The sequence below is a fragment of the Aspergillus nomiae genome (genome assembly GCF_001204775.2).
Source record: "Aspergillus nomiae NRRL 13137 chromosome Unknown contig00548, whole genome shotgun sequence".
In the NCBI taxonomy this organism is placed as follows: Eukaryota; Fungi; Ascomycota; class Eurotiomycetes; order Eurotiales; family Aspergillaceae; genus Aspergillus; species Aspergillus nomiae.
Genome location: NW_015378603.1, coordinates 1 through 18,446, shown reverse-complemented (window position 1 = coordinate 18,446; position 18,446 = coordinate 1). Strand labels below are relative to the sequence as shown.

The window sequence follows — 18,446 nt, the reverse complement described above, 5'->3', positions numbered from 1 at the left end:
ATACCATTAATCTAAATTAACTATCTAATTTTTAACTTAACTATAGTTAAATATAGAAATTCTATTAATCTAACTATAACCTAGCGGTTAGGTATAACTGACCCTATTAACCTAACCTAACCTAGCCAAATGCCAGTCTATTAATATCTATACTAATCGTTTCGCTGATATCTATATAAATCATAAATATAATAGCTAATCAGCGCCCGCCTATTGTAATATATACGACAATATCCCAATTACTAGTGGACTAGGTTTCCTATCCAAGCTGAAAGAATACTGAAATAAAAAGCTTAAGCTGGGGATTCAGTACAATAGACTTCTATAGTAAACTTCTAAATACCAGGACAGTAAGAAAACAAGTTCTATTTATATTATTGTTAAGACTGTAATATAGTTCCTTAATAGTAATAGTAATAGTGGTTACTACTAGCTACTAATCAGATTGAACAAAGGTAAAGCTATAATAGATAGAATATAGACATACTGCTTATATATAATGAGTAGTAAAAGTATACAGCAATACCAAATCTGGGCCAAAGGGACGGCCGGATCCTGACGTCTATCTCAGATGTTGCAGGTACTAGGGTATAGAAATTATAAATAATAGATTGGGATCTAAAATAGATTAGACTAGAATTAGTTGCTGATATACATATCTAACGTTAGCTAATAGCTATGTCGACTGGATACAGTTTGGTTACTGTAGCTGAGGCAGCCCACTAGCATATCAATGCTCGAGCCAACGTCTGTCTTGGTTCTCATAATATGCTCTGTGGCTTTTACATATGTATAGTATCTCTGGAGGGCAAATATGGCACCATATCACTCCCTCTACCCTGGTCGCAAGTATTTATTCCACTACACTCGCACGCAACCTTGTCCATCTCTTCGTCGAGCAAGCATCATGATCTAAGTCACGAGTCTCCCAGAATGAAATTCACCTCCTGTCCAATATTCTCCAAAAGCGTCTGTGCCTCAAGTGTCGTCATTGAGTTTACTTCGTAGTCAACCTTCCAATGCAGCTCACCACCGGTTTCGTTGTAGTTGACCTCCAAGTATATATTTTTCTCACAAGGGAGCCAATTATACCGGAACTTGTCAACAGACGTTGCACCAGCCAGCGGGCGTTCAGCAATTAAGTAATTCTCGAAACCAATGGGTGACGGGGTCAACAGAGGATCAGTCGAATCTCGGGTTGAATTGTCCGTGGATTTACTGAGGACTATATTGAGAAGGACATTGAATTCTGGGTCGTTGCCAAGTTCCTTCATTCTCTGGCGGAGCTGTCGGAGATTGGTCTGGTCATGGATAGCACGTTGACCTAGATCATGCTGTATAGCCTTGAGGGCCCCGAGCATAGGGTGGGTAAGGGCATCTGGGACCACAAACGGTAGCATATTCACAGTCGGACCTGCTATGCGGTGTATGTCCGGATATTCACTTGAACGCCCGGATTGAAAGAGACCAAAAGTAGGATGAGTCACATCTGCGATGCGTGCCAAGCTACGACCCACGGCTAGTAAGATAAGACAGGGCACGGAAACTCCAATCTGGTGGCACCAATCTTCCACAATCTTAAGATCTTGAGGGTAAATGAGCTGAGATGAAACGATTTGTGAGGGATTCCCGGCGCTGGGTGTGTTTTTTCCCAACACTGTACGCTGGCCAGTCTCGATTGCCGGCTTCCAGTACGCATCGGCAAGTTTAGAACCCGCTGTCTGCTGAGCATGATGCACAAAAGCGGGGAAGCTACTATGGGGTGCGAGAGGGGTGTTCAGGTACAAGGCCTCTAGATCTCCGATCAACATCGGGATTGTCCGGGCGTCGTACAATGCGTGATGTAGTGTGAGTAGAAGACGTCCGAGTCTTTGTGCTGTACCAGGCATAGGCGAACCGGAGGCGTGAAGAGATCAGACGGACTGCACGTAATATTGCGAGCGAGGCCTTGGATTTCCGATTGAAGATTTCCCATAGATGGCTGACTCTCCACGCGAAGACCTCTATTTACTTTGGCTGGCTTGCATACCACCTGCACTATCTCTACCGCGGAAATGGCGGCAAATGATGTTCGAAGAATGCTATGTCGGTGTTGAAGCAGTAGCCAGGCATGGTCTAACTTCTCCGGGTCCAGTCGGACGCGGCTGGTAAATGCAAAGGTGAATTCCCACAGTCGTCGACCGCTACCGAGCCAAGAAGATATATAGAATATCTGACCACTGAGACAGGGCAAGATGACCTCGACATCATCTTCCTTTAAAGCCAAGGCAGTTAATGCTTGTTGTTTTGCATCTGTACTGATAGCAGATCTGCTGCCATCAGTGATAGTCTCCGGCAGGACAGAGGGTGTTTTTATCTTGTTGGCGGCAATCGTCGCAATTCCCTGGATCGTTCTTCCCTGAAGGATGTCACTGACTGAGAGTTTCAGTCCAGCCTCTCGGCTCTTAGCACTGATATCTATTGCTAAGATAGAGTCCACGCCGAGCGCAAAAATGCTGCTGCCCTCGTGGAGCTGATCAATCGGTGTTTTGGTAACCGTTGCGATGATTGCTTTGATGATTCTAGCATGGTTCTCCAGACATCGAATATCTGTAGGCTGCTTTCCTACATCCTGGATAGAACTAGTAGCCAGAGGGAGAGCCTTGAGCTCAGACGGAAAGCTCAGCACGGGGGCATCCGGATGGGAAATGATATTCTCCAAACCAAGAGCTAAGGTCTGTATCCAGGCATCCAGATCGCCGCCATTTGATAGGAGATCACGGGACGATGCACGTACCACAAGAAAGTCCGACCTCTGCTCAAATTCCACATTTAATCTATAATGAGGAGTGTCTGGTGCACGATGAGAAAGGTACGGCTGAAAAAGAGACGTAGGGTCTTGGTTGCCTGATTTATTGAAAGTAAAGAGAGTCTCAAACAGCGAGGAAGCCTCACTGTGGTTATCCAGACGCCAGTCCTTCTGGACTACACTTAGTGGTGCATGTTGATGACTCTGGGCGTCGGCAGAAAAGCGTTGGATGTGACGCAAGACTGAACGGGTACTCTGAAGAATTGGATCAAGTACCAGGCGAAACGGTACTGTGTTGAAAAGTGGACCAATTATCGGTGCTGCAGTATCGATATTTAGCCCTCGTCCAGAAACTACATGACCGAATATCACATCCCGCTGGCCCAATAGTGTCGCCAAGGACCGACCAAAAGCGAGTAGAGCAACTGTCTGCAACGTAACTTCAAGACAGCGGCATTGATGCTGCAAAGTAGTGACAGGAGTCTGCACAGTAGCCTCAGCCAATTGGACACAGGGTTCTATTGCAACAGTTGGTGAGAATGGCACTTTACAATACCGATAGCCTTTGACAGTTTCAGCCCAGAATTTCACGGACGACTCCTCAGTACTTGTGATCTTGCGTGCTGCAGAGGCAAATGACCCAACGTGGGTTGACAGACCTCTATACGCATTATCTACACACTCAAAAAGCAGTGGCAAAGAAAAACCATCGTAGAGGCAGTGATGCATAGTCACAACCATCAGCCGTTGGGAGATCCCAGTCAGGATTGTGACAAGCCACGGCGGCCTCTCAAAGCTTTTGATGTCGGGGTATGCTACACGCTGGGATATTTGTTCAATCGCTCCAGACAGTGATTCGACGGCAGGTTGATGCAACCATTGTACAAGAGAGTGTTGATGGACCGCAGCCTGGAAATCATGACTCGCTTTCTCCCTGTGGAATGTCGTTCGGAGAATATCTGCTAGTCCAACAACCTCTTGCCACGCACTAGCCAACTGTTCAAGATCGACTGAGTCGTCTAAGATGACTGCATGATGGTGAACATATCCCTTGCCCTCAGAGCTCAGACATTGGCCAATCATTGCGGTCTGCAAAGGTGTACAGCGGTATGTTTCGACAATCGAGTCGTCTTCATGGAACAAGTCAATGCTTATACTGGGGTCCGAAGTGTTCTCCTTCATTGGTGAGATGGATGGCGCAGCGTTGCACTTTTGCAGATAATTATGAAGAGCACCAATCGAGGGATACCGTAGTATATCACTAGAAGACGCTTTGAGGCCTTGTTCTTGTAAGCGACGAGCCATACGGATAGTAATAACTGAGTCAACTCCCAATGCAAAGAAAGAAATATTCTTTGAAATCTGGGATTCAGGAAGCCCGGTAATCTCAGACACGACTTCGCGCATTTTTGTTTCCAATTCAGTCCAGCGGGTTTCATCCCATTTTGGCTCGTCTCGCTCCTGTGGCTGGGATCTTCCTTCACTTTCAATCATAAAATCCCCGTTTGAGACCAACTCTTGGAGAATGATGCACATGACGTCGATCAGCCCTCGACCGCTGTCTGTGAGACAAGAGCCACGGGTGACTCTTAACCGCAAAGTCACCGTGTCTGGCTCCGATTCCGCTTTGATTTCTAATGCAAGGGGGTAGTCCGCCGGCATGACGCTATCCATTTCCACCAGCATCGCATTTGCGGGTGATGTTGGGGCAGTTGCTATATATGAGAACATAGAGTTGAACAATGGGCCAGGGGCTTGCGCGTACCGCTGAATGTCGCGGAGTGACGTATGCTGATAAGGTAGCGATGCGAGGCTAGCCTGAGTATGAGCCTTGATCAGGTCAACTATGCTTGACAATCCAGAAGGAAGCCGAAGTCGACTGGGAACAGTTGTTACAAGGGGAATCAGCATCTCTTCGACTGACTCGACCGGTATGCTTCGGCCGTTCATGATCCGGCCAAATATCACATCCGTCTCAACCAAGTACCTTGCCAATGAGATTCCCCAGATAGTCTCCAAGATAATTGCGGTGGTAGTGGATATTTCGGAAGCAACTTTAGAGATCATGGACAGCTTGAAAGCTAATACTTCTGTAATTATATCGTAAGAGGTATCAGAGGGACTGTCGGTCTTCACAATAGTAGGAAGAGCGCCTGTGAGATAGCTAGACCAGAATCGTTCGGCTGCTTCTTCGGGGGCTGTGACGAAATGCCTATAAAGAGGGGTGAGGTCTCTAGTGTGCAAGGCTGTCTTCCCAGTGTAATGATGGTATAACCGGTCAAGCAAGACGTCCATACTGGCACCGTCGAATATGGAATGGTGAATGGACAGCATCAACCACCCCGGAACGGAATTGTTGCTTGACGAAGCAGCTACAATATGGAGTGGGACTTCACTCTCGATATTGCGAATGATCTTCGTTGCGACTTCGGTTTGCCGATTACTGAAATAGACTTGGGCCGCTTCTTCGTCCGCAACAGCAACCTGTTCCCAAGATATCTTTGCCGCCCGAGGCTTCAGGACCACTTGGATGACCTTGTCGTCCATGACATGAAAGCATGTGCGCAATATTTCGTTCTCATGTATCAGATCTTGAAACGCTAACCTCAAGTCCCGTAGCACAATGTCGGGGCCTATTCGACACATGATATGACTGACATACAGAGCGCTTAGACTACCCATGGAGCTGGACACAAGGCTCGCCTGAAGGGGCAAACACGGCCGGACGACAGCAATAGATGAGTTTGGAATGTTCTTTTGCAATTTTCGGAAGGATTGATCAAGGTACTCCAAGCGCCGCGAAACTTCAGCTAGCTGGCCCGTCGACAAATACTTGCTAGACTGCATGTCGCCGCCTGCACGAGAAAGTGGCAAAGATGCTAGCTGTCCCAGCGTAGGGTTACCAAGGATATCCGCCGCTGCGCACTGGTAGCCCGCCTCTCGCATCTTAGCAGCCACACTGAGAGAACTGAGGCTATCAATCCCTAATTGAAAAATACTGGTTGTCTTCGTCACCGTGCTGCGGTCTACTGATACTACCGAGCAAAGGATGCCACGAATCTTCTCTTCATCTGTCGTCAATGACGCAGAACCAGCATGTAAGCCTGGCTCGGGCTCCCTGGCCGCGGATATTCGCGTTTGTAGGTGGAGGTCGGATGCCGGGATTTTTTCATACAGGGCCACCAGACGGCGATTGTCAGCTTTACCTGAGATCTGGATGGGTATGAAGCTGACGGGAAGCAAAACACTGGGAACCATATAGACTGGCAGTTCTTCACGGCAACGCTCTAGAAGTCCCGGTACCCAGGCTTGGTATTCAGCCTTTAAAAACGCTGGCTGCGTTTTCAGATCGTCCGGTCGGTCACTCGAAGGGCTTATGAAGGCCACCAACTGAGGACGTTTTGTGATCGGGGAAGGCGTCACCATCGAAGTAACATTTACTGCGCGATCCGCACATCGACGGATGGCGATGGATACCTCCTCAAGCTCCAGACGTTGGCCACGGACTTTTGCTTGACTATCTCGTCGGCCCAGGTACTCAATACAGTTATTCGCCATCAAACGTACTATATCCCCAGTACGATACATTCGTTGCCCGCGATAATCTGTAAAGCCTTGCGCATCGGGCCTGCAGTGGTAACCATTCGCGACTAAGTCCCCTGTCACGCAGAGTTCTCCTGCCTGACCTCTCTTGACATACTTTGTTGTTTCCAGCTCAAAAACGTGAATCGTGATGTTGCCCACGGCGGTCCCAATATTGCGCACTGTAGATGTTGCTGTGACCGTGTGGCTAGACATCCCGATTGTGACTTCAGTAGGGCCGTATGCGTTTACCAGCGCAATACATGGTTTGCCGACGAACCGTTCAATGATCGTTTCCGAGATCTTCTCCCCTCCAACTCCCAGATATCGCAGATCAGGTAACTGCTCGGCGCTCACCCCTGTGTGTTCGAGGAGGGAGGGCACGAACCCGGCATGGGTTATCCTAAATCGTCTGAGAACCTGCAGTAGATTATCCAGAATCATGGTTCGTGGCGCGGTGACCAGGCGAAGCCCATGGCGCCAGCCTAGTACCATCTCGCAGATGTGCACATCAAAGGCTCGACTAGCGTGGGCGAGATAGCTGCCCTTGCCCTTCAATTCCAGCGTGTCCGGCACATCGCGGCAGATATACTCCGACTGGGCTTCAGTAAAGGCGGATAGATTTCCCCGGCTGACGAGGACTCCTTTAGGCATCCCAGTAGATCCAGAGGTGTAGAGAAGATAGCAGTTATCAGTTGGTTTTGCAGTGACGATTGTTAATTCTTCAGCGTTGTCCAGCTCTTCAAGGAATTGGTGATCGTTGATATCGATCACCCTGCAGTTGTCTGGAGGTATGAGACTGGTCGCAGTATCCTTTTCGGTAAATAAGGCAGTAGCACCACTGTCGCTCAACAAAAACATCTGGCGGGCCTCAGGAAGATCTTCCGCGATGGGAACGTAGCAATTACCACTTTTCCAGATGGCAAGTACCAGTGCGTACGCTATGAATGAGCGGCCTAGACAAACCGCGATGACCCGATTACACCAGCCTTGGTGGGCGAGCCATGTGCAGAGCCGATCAGATGTCTCAGAAAGCTCGCAGTACGTCCATTTCTTGGATAGTACATCATCGTCGCTGATTGCTTCTATGACTTCCAAGGCAACCCAGCTGGGATTCGACGCCGCCCAGTGGTCGACCCAATGAGAAGGGGATAGGTGAGGGGCCTGTCGCAGCTCCTCACTTATCAATGGTGAGTGTGAGGAAAGAAGGTCTTCTGGAAATGCCTGAGTGAGGTCCTGAAGTGATTCAGTGGGCCGAGCAAGTATCGCCGTCACCAAGGCGTCTATATGGCGCAATACCAGTTCCAGGTGAGATGCATCCATCAAGTCCTGTCTAGTGGAAAGAGTGCAAGACGGTATTCCTTGCTTTGAATGTCCGAAGCTCAACCCAATAGAGATCATCGAAGATTCTGATCTTGCGCCATCTTCCTCAGCCTTTTCGCTCTCATTGGATCCCACCTCCTGATGGTACGTAAAGAAGGCATTGTACGGGACCTGCGATGAAGGGCAATTAAGAATTTCCAGAAGGCGATCTGGCGACACATTTTGCACTCTCGTTATCCTCGCGATAGAATTATCAATTTGGCGTATCAAGCTTCAGCTGTAGGCTCAGCAACAAAGATTGGGACAGGTATAGCTGTGTCGGGTTTTGTGCGCTCGACATCCACCGAGTCTCTCTCCCCTATTAGCACCTTATCGGACTCGAGGTATTCGGCGAGGATATATGCAAACGCTGCACGAACCACTGAAGCCAGTGACTGCAGCTGGAGCCGTTGTGCTAGAGACTGGAGCTCTTCCCAAGTTGTCCCCATGGCAAGACTTCGCGACAGAATGGGAAGAGTCGTTGATGTGACTGTCACGCGTTCGCAAGAGAGAGTTGGAAATTGCCTTTCTGGGATGGTGACGAAGTCTTGTAGTTCCTTGGTCCAGAATTGTGTGCTGTCCTCTTCTCCTTCAACACGTTCTAAGTATACCTTCATCTGCCGACCAATGCTAGATATATCTGTTTCGCACTTCAGATCTGCTTGATACTTGAACTCGGCGCACGACGATTCAAGATTGACATATAACTCTAATCGGACCTAGTAAGAAGTGGACGAATTGTTAGCCAAGGAGCCTTGACGTGGAGGGACGTACAATTCCTACTTACAGAGCTCTCCAGATCAATGTCGATTTCTCCCGCACGCATGAGCCAGAGCCCAAACTCCACTTTCTCTGATCTCTCAGTACAATCCTCCAAGGTGGCTTCGAACGCTTCCCACTCTGGCATGGTATCGTCTGTTGCACATTTTGCTACGACTACACCACGTTTGGCAGTCGATCCTTCGTCGTCTGCAGTTATCCAAAAGGCAATGTGATTCTGACCAGTCACAGCCATGATCGCGCGAGTGTAATTCTGGATCAGGGAATCCGTACCACGTTCATTGCGCAGGTAGTTTAACCGACCGATTCCCAATCGTTTCACACTACGATCAGTAGTCTGGCCATGGGCGCAATCTGTCGGCGGCGCTGGAAGTCTAGTGACCGGGAGTTGCATCTGTTGCCACTGCGCTGCTGGTTGCAGATCGGGCAGTGCCTTTACTTCTGGTGACATTTTAGACTCGTGAAAGGGGGAGGTTTTCTGACTGTCGCCAAATATTGTGTACTCGCTTGCTGTTACAAGATATCAAAGATGAGAGCTACCTAAGTCCCCTGCGCGACACCGTATATCACTCGACCGTCCGTCGCCATCAGTCACCACTACGCAGTCTTACTTCCGAATTAGGCGCCGAAATTGTGATCCCCACCCATTGCGTAGCGTCACCCCCTCGTTCCTGCGGCCATTGGTAAGAGTAGCAATCGGGGGCAAGAGACCCAAATGAAGAACGAACAGTATTTGCCGCTTGCCGTTCGTAGAGGGTGTGTTCTTCGTAGCCTGGAGTCGAATGATGCTGGAATTCGGACCCTGATGCCTTGGCGTATTGGTGGTAATTTTCAAAATCCCGGAAATGTGGAAACTTACATGTTAAATAGTATCTGTAAAGCAGCAGGAAAATGGATCTTGTCCGAGACATCAATCTTGGCAGCACCGAGTACTTGCAATATTTCCCGGTAGCGCCGTTAAGTCAGGAAATTGGTCATCACATCCTTCCCAATGTGACCTCCAGTAATTCCAATAGAGCGAAGCATCCAATTCGACTTGTGTTCGCCATTTCACCGAACCGTCATGACGCAACTCACTACAAATTCCACGTAGTTCGCTGTTTCCAACCACCCCAATTGGAGAACCACCAAACGGCTATATACCTAGTAGTTGTAAATTGTACTCTTGGATGGCACTGTAGTACAAACGGCAAAGAGAACAGTTTCCCTATGGTGTTTGAAGTGGGCGCTGGCAGTCTCATGTAGGGTTTACCGAATACAGGGACTCTTTGGGGCCGATACCAGGGTTAGCAATCAGCCGATTGATCCCAGACGTACGCTACTTGTCTTGCTACCGGACCCACCCTAACGTGGAAAGATTCTCCATCAACAAAACTGCTAACGTTCACAGGAACCGCTAGGTTTTTTATCCAGCGTTACATCGTTGCGGCACTAGTGGCGGACATGATTCCTAGTGGAGCTTGGGACACATTGGTTGCGAGTTATCAGATTAGATTGATAGGGGTTGTTGGTCCACTCCTTGCTATCTGATATCATAAACTGATTGGCGGTCCTGGCTCCAGCAAGGGTCCCTGGATCCTGATTTAGTTCCCAGTTATGTTCACTTCCCGCCCAGCTCTGGTTATGATCCCGGTATTACATGTGTATTTCGCCTGGTCACACATCTATCATACGATACGTAGATAATTGCGCTAGCTCAGGCTTTGGTATGTACCCATCTTCGGACATTGGCGGCTACGATACTCAGAACCGTAGCTTTCGCAGCATTTGCTATGGAGTTCACGGCCCACTCATACCTTCTGTGCGCCAAGAGGGCTTATATGGACACGGTTGGGTCGTAGTGTGGATTGGCAGGGTTGTTGACACATGCATATTCCCAGAATGTCCTATTCCAGCTTGAATTGGGGATGATTTGAATTCGCGTGTTGGGTAGCATAACGTAGCATCGTCCCTCTGTTCCTAAGATTGGATATGTCCCTGTACCGGTAATTTTCAATTTGTTACTTTCATCACAACTAGCTAGTCTTGTCTGTCGGTCAAATCTTGATGCCGCGTGGTTGCAGTCCCGGACCACGCCGATGAAAATTTTTCACGCCCTATTCTCGTAGTACTCAACTCTAGCGCACAACTAGTAGTCACTGGGACAGCCGTAGCCGGATCATACCTGTGCCTTCTTTGTGCATACATATTGCTGCTGTACGGCTGGATTATGGGTTTCGCGTAAACATATTGCTGCCTTCTTTCTCATAAAGTTCGATTTTCAGGTGTCAACACCGGAACCCATTATGATGAACCTCCCTTCGCTCAATCATACCCAGCTTGCCCCGAATGCATCTCCGGACCAGGTGACCACCGCACCTGCAGCAGATCCCGAGAAGCCTAGCCTACCGAGCCCAGATGCGAAGGAGCTGCAAGAAAGGACGACAGACCTTGCTGATAGTGAAGCGACTGGTGTCAAGAAGGCCGAATCGGCAGCACTTGTTTGGAGCAAGCCTGCTTTGTGGGGAATATATGCCTGGTATAGACGTCTCAAGCTTTCCATCTGGTGATATCTGAAGGAAATGGGCTAATAACCGCTGTTGCACTTTAGGATTTGGGTGTGCTTCTTCATGCTAGCATTACATTCGGCAATTGGCAGCAATGTGCTTGTCAATGCGTACTCGAATTTCAAGACTGCCCCTGAAATCTCAACCGCCGCCATCCTAGCCACAGTTGTCGGTGGTGTGATGAAGCTCCCTATCGCAAAGATCCTGAATGTCTGGGGTCGAGCGGAGGGGATGCTGGTATTTACCGGTCTTTTCCTGTTGGGTATCATTGTGCTCGCATCTTGTACCGGGCCGAGTGGCTACGCGGCGGGGTACGTGATGTACTGGGTTGGATACAACGCAATTTACCTGATTCTCGACGTCTTCCTTGCCGACACCTCGGGTCTGCGGAACCGGGCATTTGCATTTGCATTCTCGAATACACCGTTTATATGCACCTCATTTACGGGCCCATTAGCCGCCCAGTCCTTCTTAAGTATGACAACATGGCGCTGGGCGTACGGCGCATTTGCGATTATCTTTCCCTTTGTCCTCCTACCCCTCGCGCTTGTTTTTAAATTCTACGAACGAAAGGCGCAAAAGATGGGCCTATATCAGAAAACGCACAACGATCGTACCTGGATCCAATCGATCAAGCATTATATCCATGAATTCGATGGTTAGTACGCTATCCTGTTACTTGCAGGTTCTTCTATACTAAGTCATTTCTTGATACTAGTAATCGGTGCGGCCTTGTTAATGGCAACATTTATCCTGCTTCTCCTCCCCTTCAGCCTTACCACCTACGGACGCGCCCAATATAAATCGGCCACATTTATCGCTATGCTAGTCATTGGGTTTTTCCTTTTCTTTGTCTTTGTTACGTGGGAGCGGTTCTTCGCTCGCAAGCAGTTTATCCGATACGACCTGCTCAAGCAACGGACGGTTCTCGGTGCCTGTATACTTTCCGCACTACTCAATCTTGGCTATATGGCCTGGGATCTCTACTTTCTCAATTTCTGCATGGTAGTCTACAATCTCAGCGTCTCAAACGCAGGGTATATAAACCAGATATACAATGTAGGGTCCTGTTTCTGGGCCCCCTTATTCGGAATCTATATCCGACAAACAAGACACTTTAAAAACGCGTGTCTTTATTTCGGCCTCCCCTTGATGCTACTTGGCTCCGGACTAATGATTCATTTCCGCGGGGAGCATGATAATATAGGCTATATTGTTATGTGCCAGATTTTCATCGCATTTGCCGGCGGTATGTTAGTTATTGGGCAAGACATGGCAGTGATGAGTGCCGCCGATCACGACGGCGTCCCAATGATGCTCTCGATCCTAGGGCTTTTCGCCAGTTTAGGTGGCGCGGCGGGCAGTGCTATCGCATCTGCTGTTTACACCAATGTCTTTCCCAAGAGACTCCAGGACGGGTTACCCCTAGACGCTAAGGGTGACTGGGTTGACATCTATCTCGGCGGCTATCTCACGCAGATGGCATATCCCATGGGGTCAGAAGTGCGCACTGCCATCAACAATGCGTGGGGTGACAGCCAGAAGTACAGTTGTATTGCCACTACCGCTGTTATTGCGTTGGGCTTCCCATGTATTGCCGTGTGGAAGAATTTGAATGTGGACCAGAAGCAAAATAAGGGTGTGATGCTTTAGGGTGGGACGGGATGTGGGAAGCGCAGGCTCTGGGAAAGGGAAGGTGAGCCTATATCTTCCTCTTCAGAGTTACGGTGTGTGTGTGCGTGCGTAGAGTTTACCTCTCTTGCGATCGAGACAATCGCTACTTCTATCAGTGATCTCCTGTTTCCTGAATAGATCGTCTCTCAACCGTTATGCGGTGTCTGTATACATTATCACCGTCTATAATCCTAATTCTACCTAGCTATAATAAGTACCTATGATTGTATCCTATGATTGTATCCTATGATTGTATAAACCATTTTTCTATGGAGAATAACATCTCCGAACTTCTATATTATCAATCTATCTAATACCTTCTAGATATCAGACATCGAGCGACTGATGCAGCACACTCTCGCGATACATTTCACTCCGCTCAATCAGCTCCGTATGAGTCCCACGGTCCACACACCGACCCCCCTGGATAAGGAAAATCCGGTCCGCACGATAGATAGTCCGCAAACGATGCGCAATGGCAACAACAGTCGTCTTGCCCATAAATCCCGACAAGGCGTCTTGAATTTTGCCTTCCGACTCACCATCCAGGGCGCTCGTGGATTCATCGAGCAGTAAGAGGCCGGGCTTGCGGATCAAGGCCCTGGCAATCGAGAGACGCTGCCGTTGTCCTCCGGAGAACTGCTTCCCGGCATTTGTACAGATCGTCTCGTATCCCTGAGGCAGCTCCGCGATCACGTCGTGAATGTGAGCCAGTTTACACGCCTCCTCAATCTCGGCCTGTGTTGGCGTATACCCCGGTCTTGCCCCCAGGGCAATATTGAACGCTACTGTTCCCTCAAAAAGCACATTCTCTTGAGGCACGATAGCAATGTCGTCCCGAAAGTTAGTCGACAAGACACGGGTCACATCCTGGCCGTTGATGAAAATCGATCCAGCAGAGGGATAGTAGAAACGTTCTAACATAGCAAAGATAGTGGATTTACCGGAGCCACTCGGCCCAACGAGTGCATAGAATCTCCCTGGTTCAAATGTGACGGTCAAGCCCTTGAGGATGGGGGTATCCGGTGATGTAGGGTATGAGAACTCCACGTCCCGGAGCTCTGCCCCCACTGGCATTTGGCCAGTTCCACAGGACGCGGATTCGGAACGCTCATTTGCCTCAATGTCCGCATCCGACTTTCCCGGTCCAGATATCAGGGCCCGATGGACATCGCCACCGCCGAATTCCCGTTCGTTGGAGTGTGTACTCACGAGGTCAACGATCCGCGATGCCGCCTTCCCTGCCTTCGACAGATCAGGGGCCAAGGCTAACATCTGGCCGCATGACTGTGTGCTGAACAGTAAAGCCGGCAAAACGATGAAGAACTGCGACTGCGAGTATAGTCCCGAGGCAATCTGTTTAGAGCCCCACCAGTACGCAAGGGCGCTGATGAGGTTACTAACACTAAATGCCGCTGCCAACCAGAAGTTTCCCCAGGTAATAGCCTTCATGGTCCTTTGGTATGGTCCCTGGATAGAGAATAGGAACTCCCGGTAGAGCTGTTTCTCCAGCGAGAATCCGGCAACGAAACGCAAGTTCCCAAGCGCTTCGACTGTGATCTCCGTGGCCCGGGAGAATGCCTTCTTGTGCCGTTCGGCAAATTGACTCTGCACTCGCAGTTTCATCACTCCAGCCAATAGGAGAACTGGTATTGTGGGCACCAGCACGATGGATATTTTCCATGCTACGATGAACGAGATGATTATACCCGCAAAGAGATTCACAGTGGTCGCGAGGAGAAGCCCAATAGTGGTTCCGGTCAAGCCACTAATAGCCGACGCGTCTCCTGTGATATATGCAATAAGTGTTCCCGGACTTCGCCCACCAGTACTATGCCATGTCAAGCTCTGGCTCAGGAGTGATCGAAGTGAGGCCACGCGGACCCGATATAATGTCTGGTCTGCGGCCCATCCATACGCGCATCCACCCATAATGTTTGCAAAAAGCTCGATAAGCCCCACGATAAAAAACATAAGGCCAAACAAGTTCCCACTGTGTCGGATGTTGGGTGTACCCTTGCATGGGCTAAGTCCTCCGACAGTATTCCCAAACAGAATTGCGTTTGCACTGTAGCTCCCACCGATAATTACGGACATACCCAGCCCTAGGATAATAAGTAGCAGATTGGGGCGAATGAATGAGAAGTATATTCTCGTGGTGAGGCGCTTTGATCGAGTCGGAATCTCTTCTTCGGGTGCGTGCACGGTACTAGATGTCCTCTTGGCTTCACCTGATGGCTGATCCGTAGTCAAGTCGACTTCCTGCTTCTCCTGCAGGACAGCTTTCTCGTCAATAGTTGACTCCAGGGTTTCGGAACCAGTAAGGGTGTTAGCACGGCTGGCTAACGCCTTCGCGCCATCAGCTTCCGCATTGTCCATTCTCTGCAAACCAATCATCTTTGCATACATGCCACCACTATCCAGTAGTTGCTGGGAAGAGCCATATTCAGCCACACGGCCTTTCTCTATGACCACAATTTGGTCGGCATCCTTAACGGCTGCTAAGCGGTGCGCGATAGAGACAATCGTGGTGGTTCCAGATACCTTCAGCAGGGCGGCCTGAATCAGCTGTTCGCTCATTGAATCGAGTGCCGCTGTTGCCTCATCCAGGATGAGCAGTTTGGGCTCACGAATAAGGGCAGTGGCGAGGGCAATGCGTTGCCGTTGGCCACCACTGAGCTGGCCACCCGCGGTGCCCACACTAGTTGCTATTCCGAATTGCAGTGTTTCGATGAACGAAAGAGCATTGGCTTTGTCCGCTGCCACCTTCGCCCGTCTGAAAATCTCGGAGATTCTGGGATCACAGTTTCTGATGACTTCCTCTTCCGTGCATCCTGATTGAATCTCAGCCACGACGCCGGTGAGACTCATATCCAGGATCACCTCCACCAAGTCTTCATGCTCCACTGACCCGACCAGGCCATATGCGATATTCTCCAGGATTGACCGATTCAAGAGCTGCGACTCTTGCTGGACAAAGCCCATTTGCCCTCGGAGATTGGCCACGTTGACGTGCCGAATATCCTGTGGGCCAATACAGATACTTCCTGTAGACGGGTCGTAGAATCGTTCCAAGAGGGCGACAATAGTGGACTTGCCTCCTCCGGAGGGACCAACAATAGCAGTGTGCTGTCTAGGAGGAATTGAAAAAGTAACACCCTGCAAGACGGGATTCTCTGATCGAGCCGGATACGTAAAGTGCACGTCGTTGAATTTGATTTCTTCCTCGCGAAGATCTGCACACTTCCCCCCCGTGTCGGAGGTGCCGTCGATAGTGGAGGGGCGGTTGATCACTTCTAACAGGCGCTCGGAAGCACTTGCTGCGGCACTGAAGACATGCATATAAGGAGAAACCTGGCTCAGGATAAATGACGCTGTTTCGCGTTAGTTGGTAACCGTGAAGTGGAAAACAATCTGTGGAGTCGGTAGATAGCTTACCATCGATGAGAATAAATATCACGGTATATACCGCGCCTACGGAGACACCGGAGTTGCGGCCGTCGATTGAGTCCGCTATCAAATGTGCCCCTTTCCAGTAGGCTAGTGCATTAGATGAGTAGACCACAAAGAAGAGTGTGCCCATCTGCGTCGCATGTACCGCCGCCTTTTTCAACGCATCCTTCTGGGAGTTGGACAGGTGCGAGGAGAAGAGATCCTCCAAGCGTTGGTGCGCATTGAAGGCATGCACAATCTTGAGATGGGACAGACTGGACGATGCGATGGAGGTGGCCAGGTCGATGTGTTTGCCCACGCGACTCCCATACCGCGAGGTGAGGTGGCCGCCAACGAGAGCCATCGCGAAGAAACATGGCACGATGGCAATGAGAATGCCCGCGATCACTGGGACTTTTATAAACGCCACGATATACGCCGTAACAAAGTACGACAGGGTCGCCATATAGATGCCCACTTTCTCGGACGTTCCGGACTGTACCGTCTCGATATCACTGACCAGCCGGGAGATGACCTGACCTGAAGGTAAACTGTCATGGAATGCTGCCTCCTGGCGGACCACGCTTCGGAAGTATGCCTTGCGATAGCGACGAGCCAGCCGCTCGCTGACGAGTGCCCAGCATGCCGCATATATGTAGATGCTCACAAAATTGAAGATCGTAATGTAGATCAGGTACAGGACTTTTGTTCGGACGGAGGAGGGATTGTACTGCATTGCGGAACAGGCGACCGTATTAAGCTCATTGATCAGTTGACCCAGCACGATACCAAGCAATGGCTCTGGAACTCCTGCGGCAATGGCAAAAAAGGTTCCCACGACCATGAGCAGTATATCAAGTGCGGTGTAGTTCAGCGAGAATAACAGGCGGATGAAGGTGAACAAGGTCTTGATATCCTTGCCCTTAAGAATTGACTTCGAGACATGTTCGACCTATGCTCCGTCAGTCATTGCCAGCGATGGCCTGGTGAGATGGTAGATGGTTCATACAACTGCTCGTCCTCGTCCTTTCTCTTCTGGGGTGCCTTCTGGCTGATTGCTATTCGAAACCTCAGATGCCGGCATCCTAGATAATCACAGTCTCGATGCGTGCAATTGACCGCAGCAAGGGGAATCGATGAAAAGCTACCGTGGTGTCTCTTTGAGTGATCCCTGTTTGTGTTGGCCTGGGGTCCGTTCCAGTCCCCTAACCCGACCTGGCTTCCCGTCCGGTGAAAATCCTGTCTCTGCAGGCTTACCAGGTATTACGCGAGAGTATCCATCGTCGTTACAATCCTACATACTACTACACGGTAGTATCCCGTCTATCCTTTTTGACTGCCATGTGCGTGATCATCTTAACCCTATCAGATGATCTGATAACCATTACCGTGACATTGAAATTTACATAGCGTCGGGTAAAATACACTAGTTGAATCCGTTTCGGGACCGCAGGACCCGCCGAGAGGTATGCAACTTTCACTCGATTTTGGTTTTTGTAAAACCCCGAAATGGTTGGTGGTGATTTGAGGCCATGCGGAAGTGAATGTTCCGTAAAATCATTACCTAACCTATTTAAATGCTTCCAGATCGATCTATACGGAGTGACTTATATGACAATGACATTTCTTTACAGGACTAGTTTAATTCCCCACAAATCAGACTCCAGAAAATCGCAAAATCCTACTTTGCCTCGGGAGAAGTCCGAAAGCCGATATTCGCGCTGAACTGTCTCGTAGGGTCGAAATCGAACAGGATATACATTTCCGCGGCGCAAGTACTTCAGGTAAACACGTTTTTAAAACCTTCAGTCGAGGATCTTTAGCATGGCCGGCTAAATAAAACTCGGGCATCTTGCAAATATGCACTGTCAAGCTCAAATGTCAACGCTTGGCGCCGAGCCTGTAGTCCCTCCAAGGGCATACTGCACTAAACATCGGTTGACATCTATCCGGAATGCCAATTACGCGGTTCCTCAGATCACTCGCAGCATATGTGTACACCCTTTCTCGTTGTTCACACTTCGGTATGCGGGTCTATCCCCTCTCACAGCCCACCTACCGGTGAAGCACACCATGTGAATCAAAAGTGTCTTAGCTTTCTAGCCACTTGCGTTGATTAGTAGGGAAAGTGTTACAGACCCTTGTCTAGCGTACCTTATCGAGGGCGGACACGCAAGGCAGAATATCATAGGATGACGATGTCCGGTCACGGACGGCTAGACACCCGAAGGATTATTCTATATGTATAATAAAAAGTATACTACTTTTTATCTATTTTTATA

At 49.4% G+C, this 18,446-nt stretch overlaps 3 protein-coding genes across 3 annotated transcripts; 1 reads left to right on the top strand and 2 right to left on the bottom strand.

Moving 5' to 3' along the window:
* Positions 1-917: 917 nt before the first annotated feature.
* ANOM_011584 (uncharacterized protein) lies at positions 918-8,963 on the bottom strand (the record flags this gene model as incomplete). The annotated part of the gene is made up of 4 exons (XM_015556840.1): positions 918-1,717; positions 1,834-7,964; positions 8,072-8,451; positions 8,520-8,963. 4 exons carry the CDS (start codon positions 8,961-8,963, stop codon positions 918-920), a joined length of 7,755 nt encoding a protein of 2,584 aa, XP_015401668.1.
* A 1,834-nt stretch (positions 8,964-10,797) lies between these two features.
* On the top strand, positions 10,798-12,711 carry ANOM_011583 (putative siderochrome-iron transporter; the record flags this gene model as incomplete). Its single annotated transcript, XM_015556839.1, has 3 exons — positions 10,798-11,030; positions 11,103-11,716; positions 11,777-12,711. 3 exons carry the CDS (start codon positions 10,798-10,800, stop codon positions 12,709-12,711), a joined length of 1,782 nt encoding a protein of 593 aa, XP_015401667.1.
* A 348-nt stretch (positions 12,712-13,059) lies between these two features.
* Positions 13,060-17,248, bottom strand: ANOM_011582 (ABC transporter ATP-binding protein; the record flags this gene model as incomplete). Its single annotated transcript, XM_015556838.1, has 3 exons — positions 13,060-16,106; positions 16,171-17,116; positions 17,174-17,248. The coding sequence occupies 3 exons, from the start codon at positions 17,246-17,248 to the stop codon at positions 13,060-13,062; spliced, it is 4,068 nt and encodes a 1,355-aa protein (XP_015401666.1).
* Between the last annotated feature and the right edge of the window lie 1,198 nt (positions 17,249-18,446).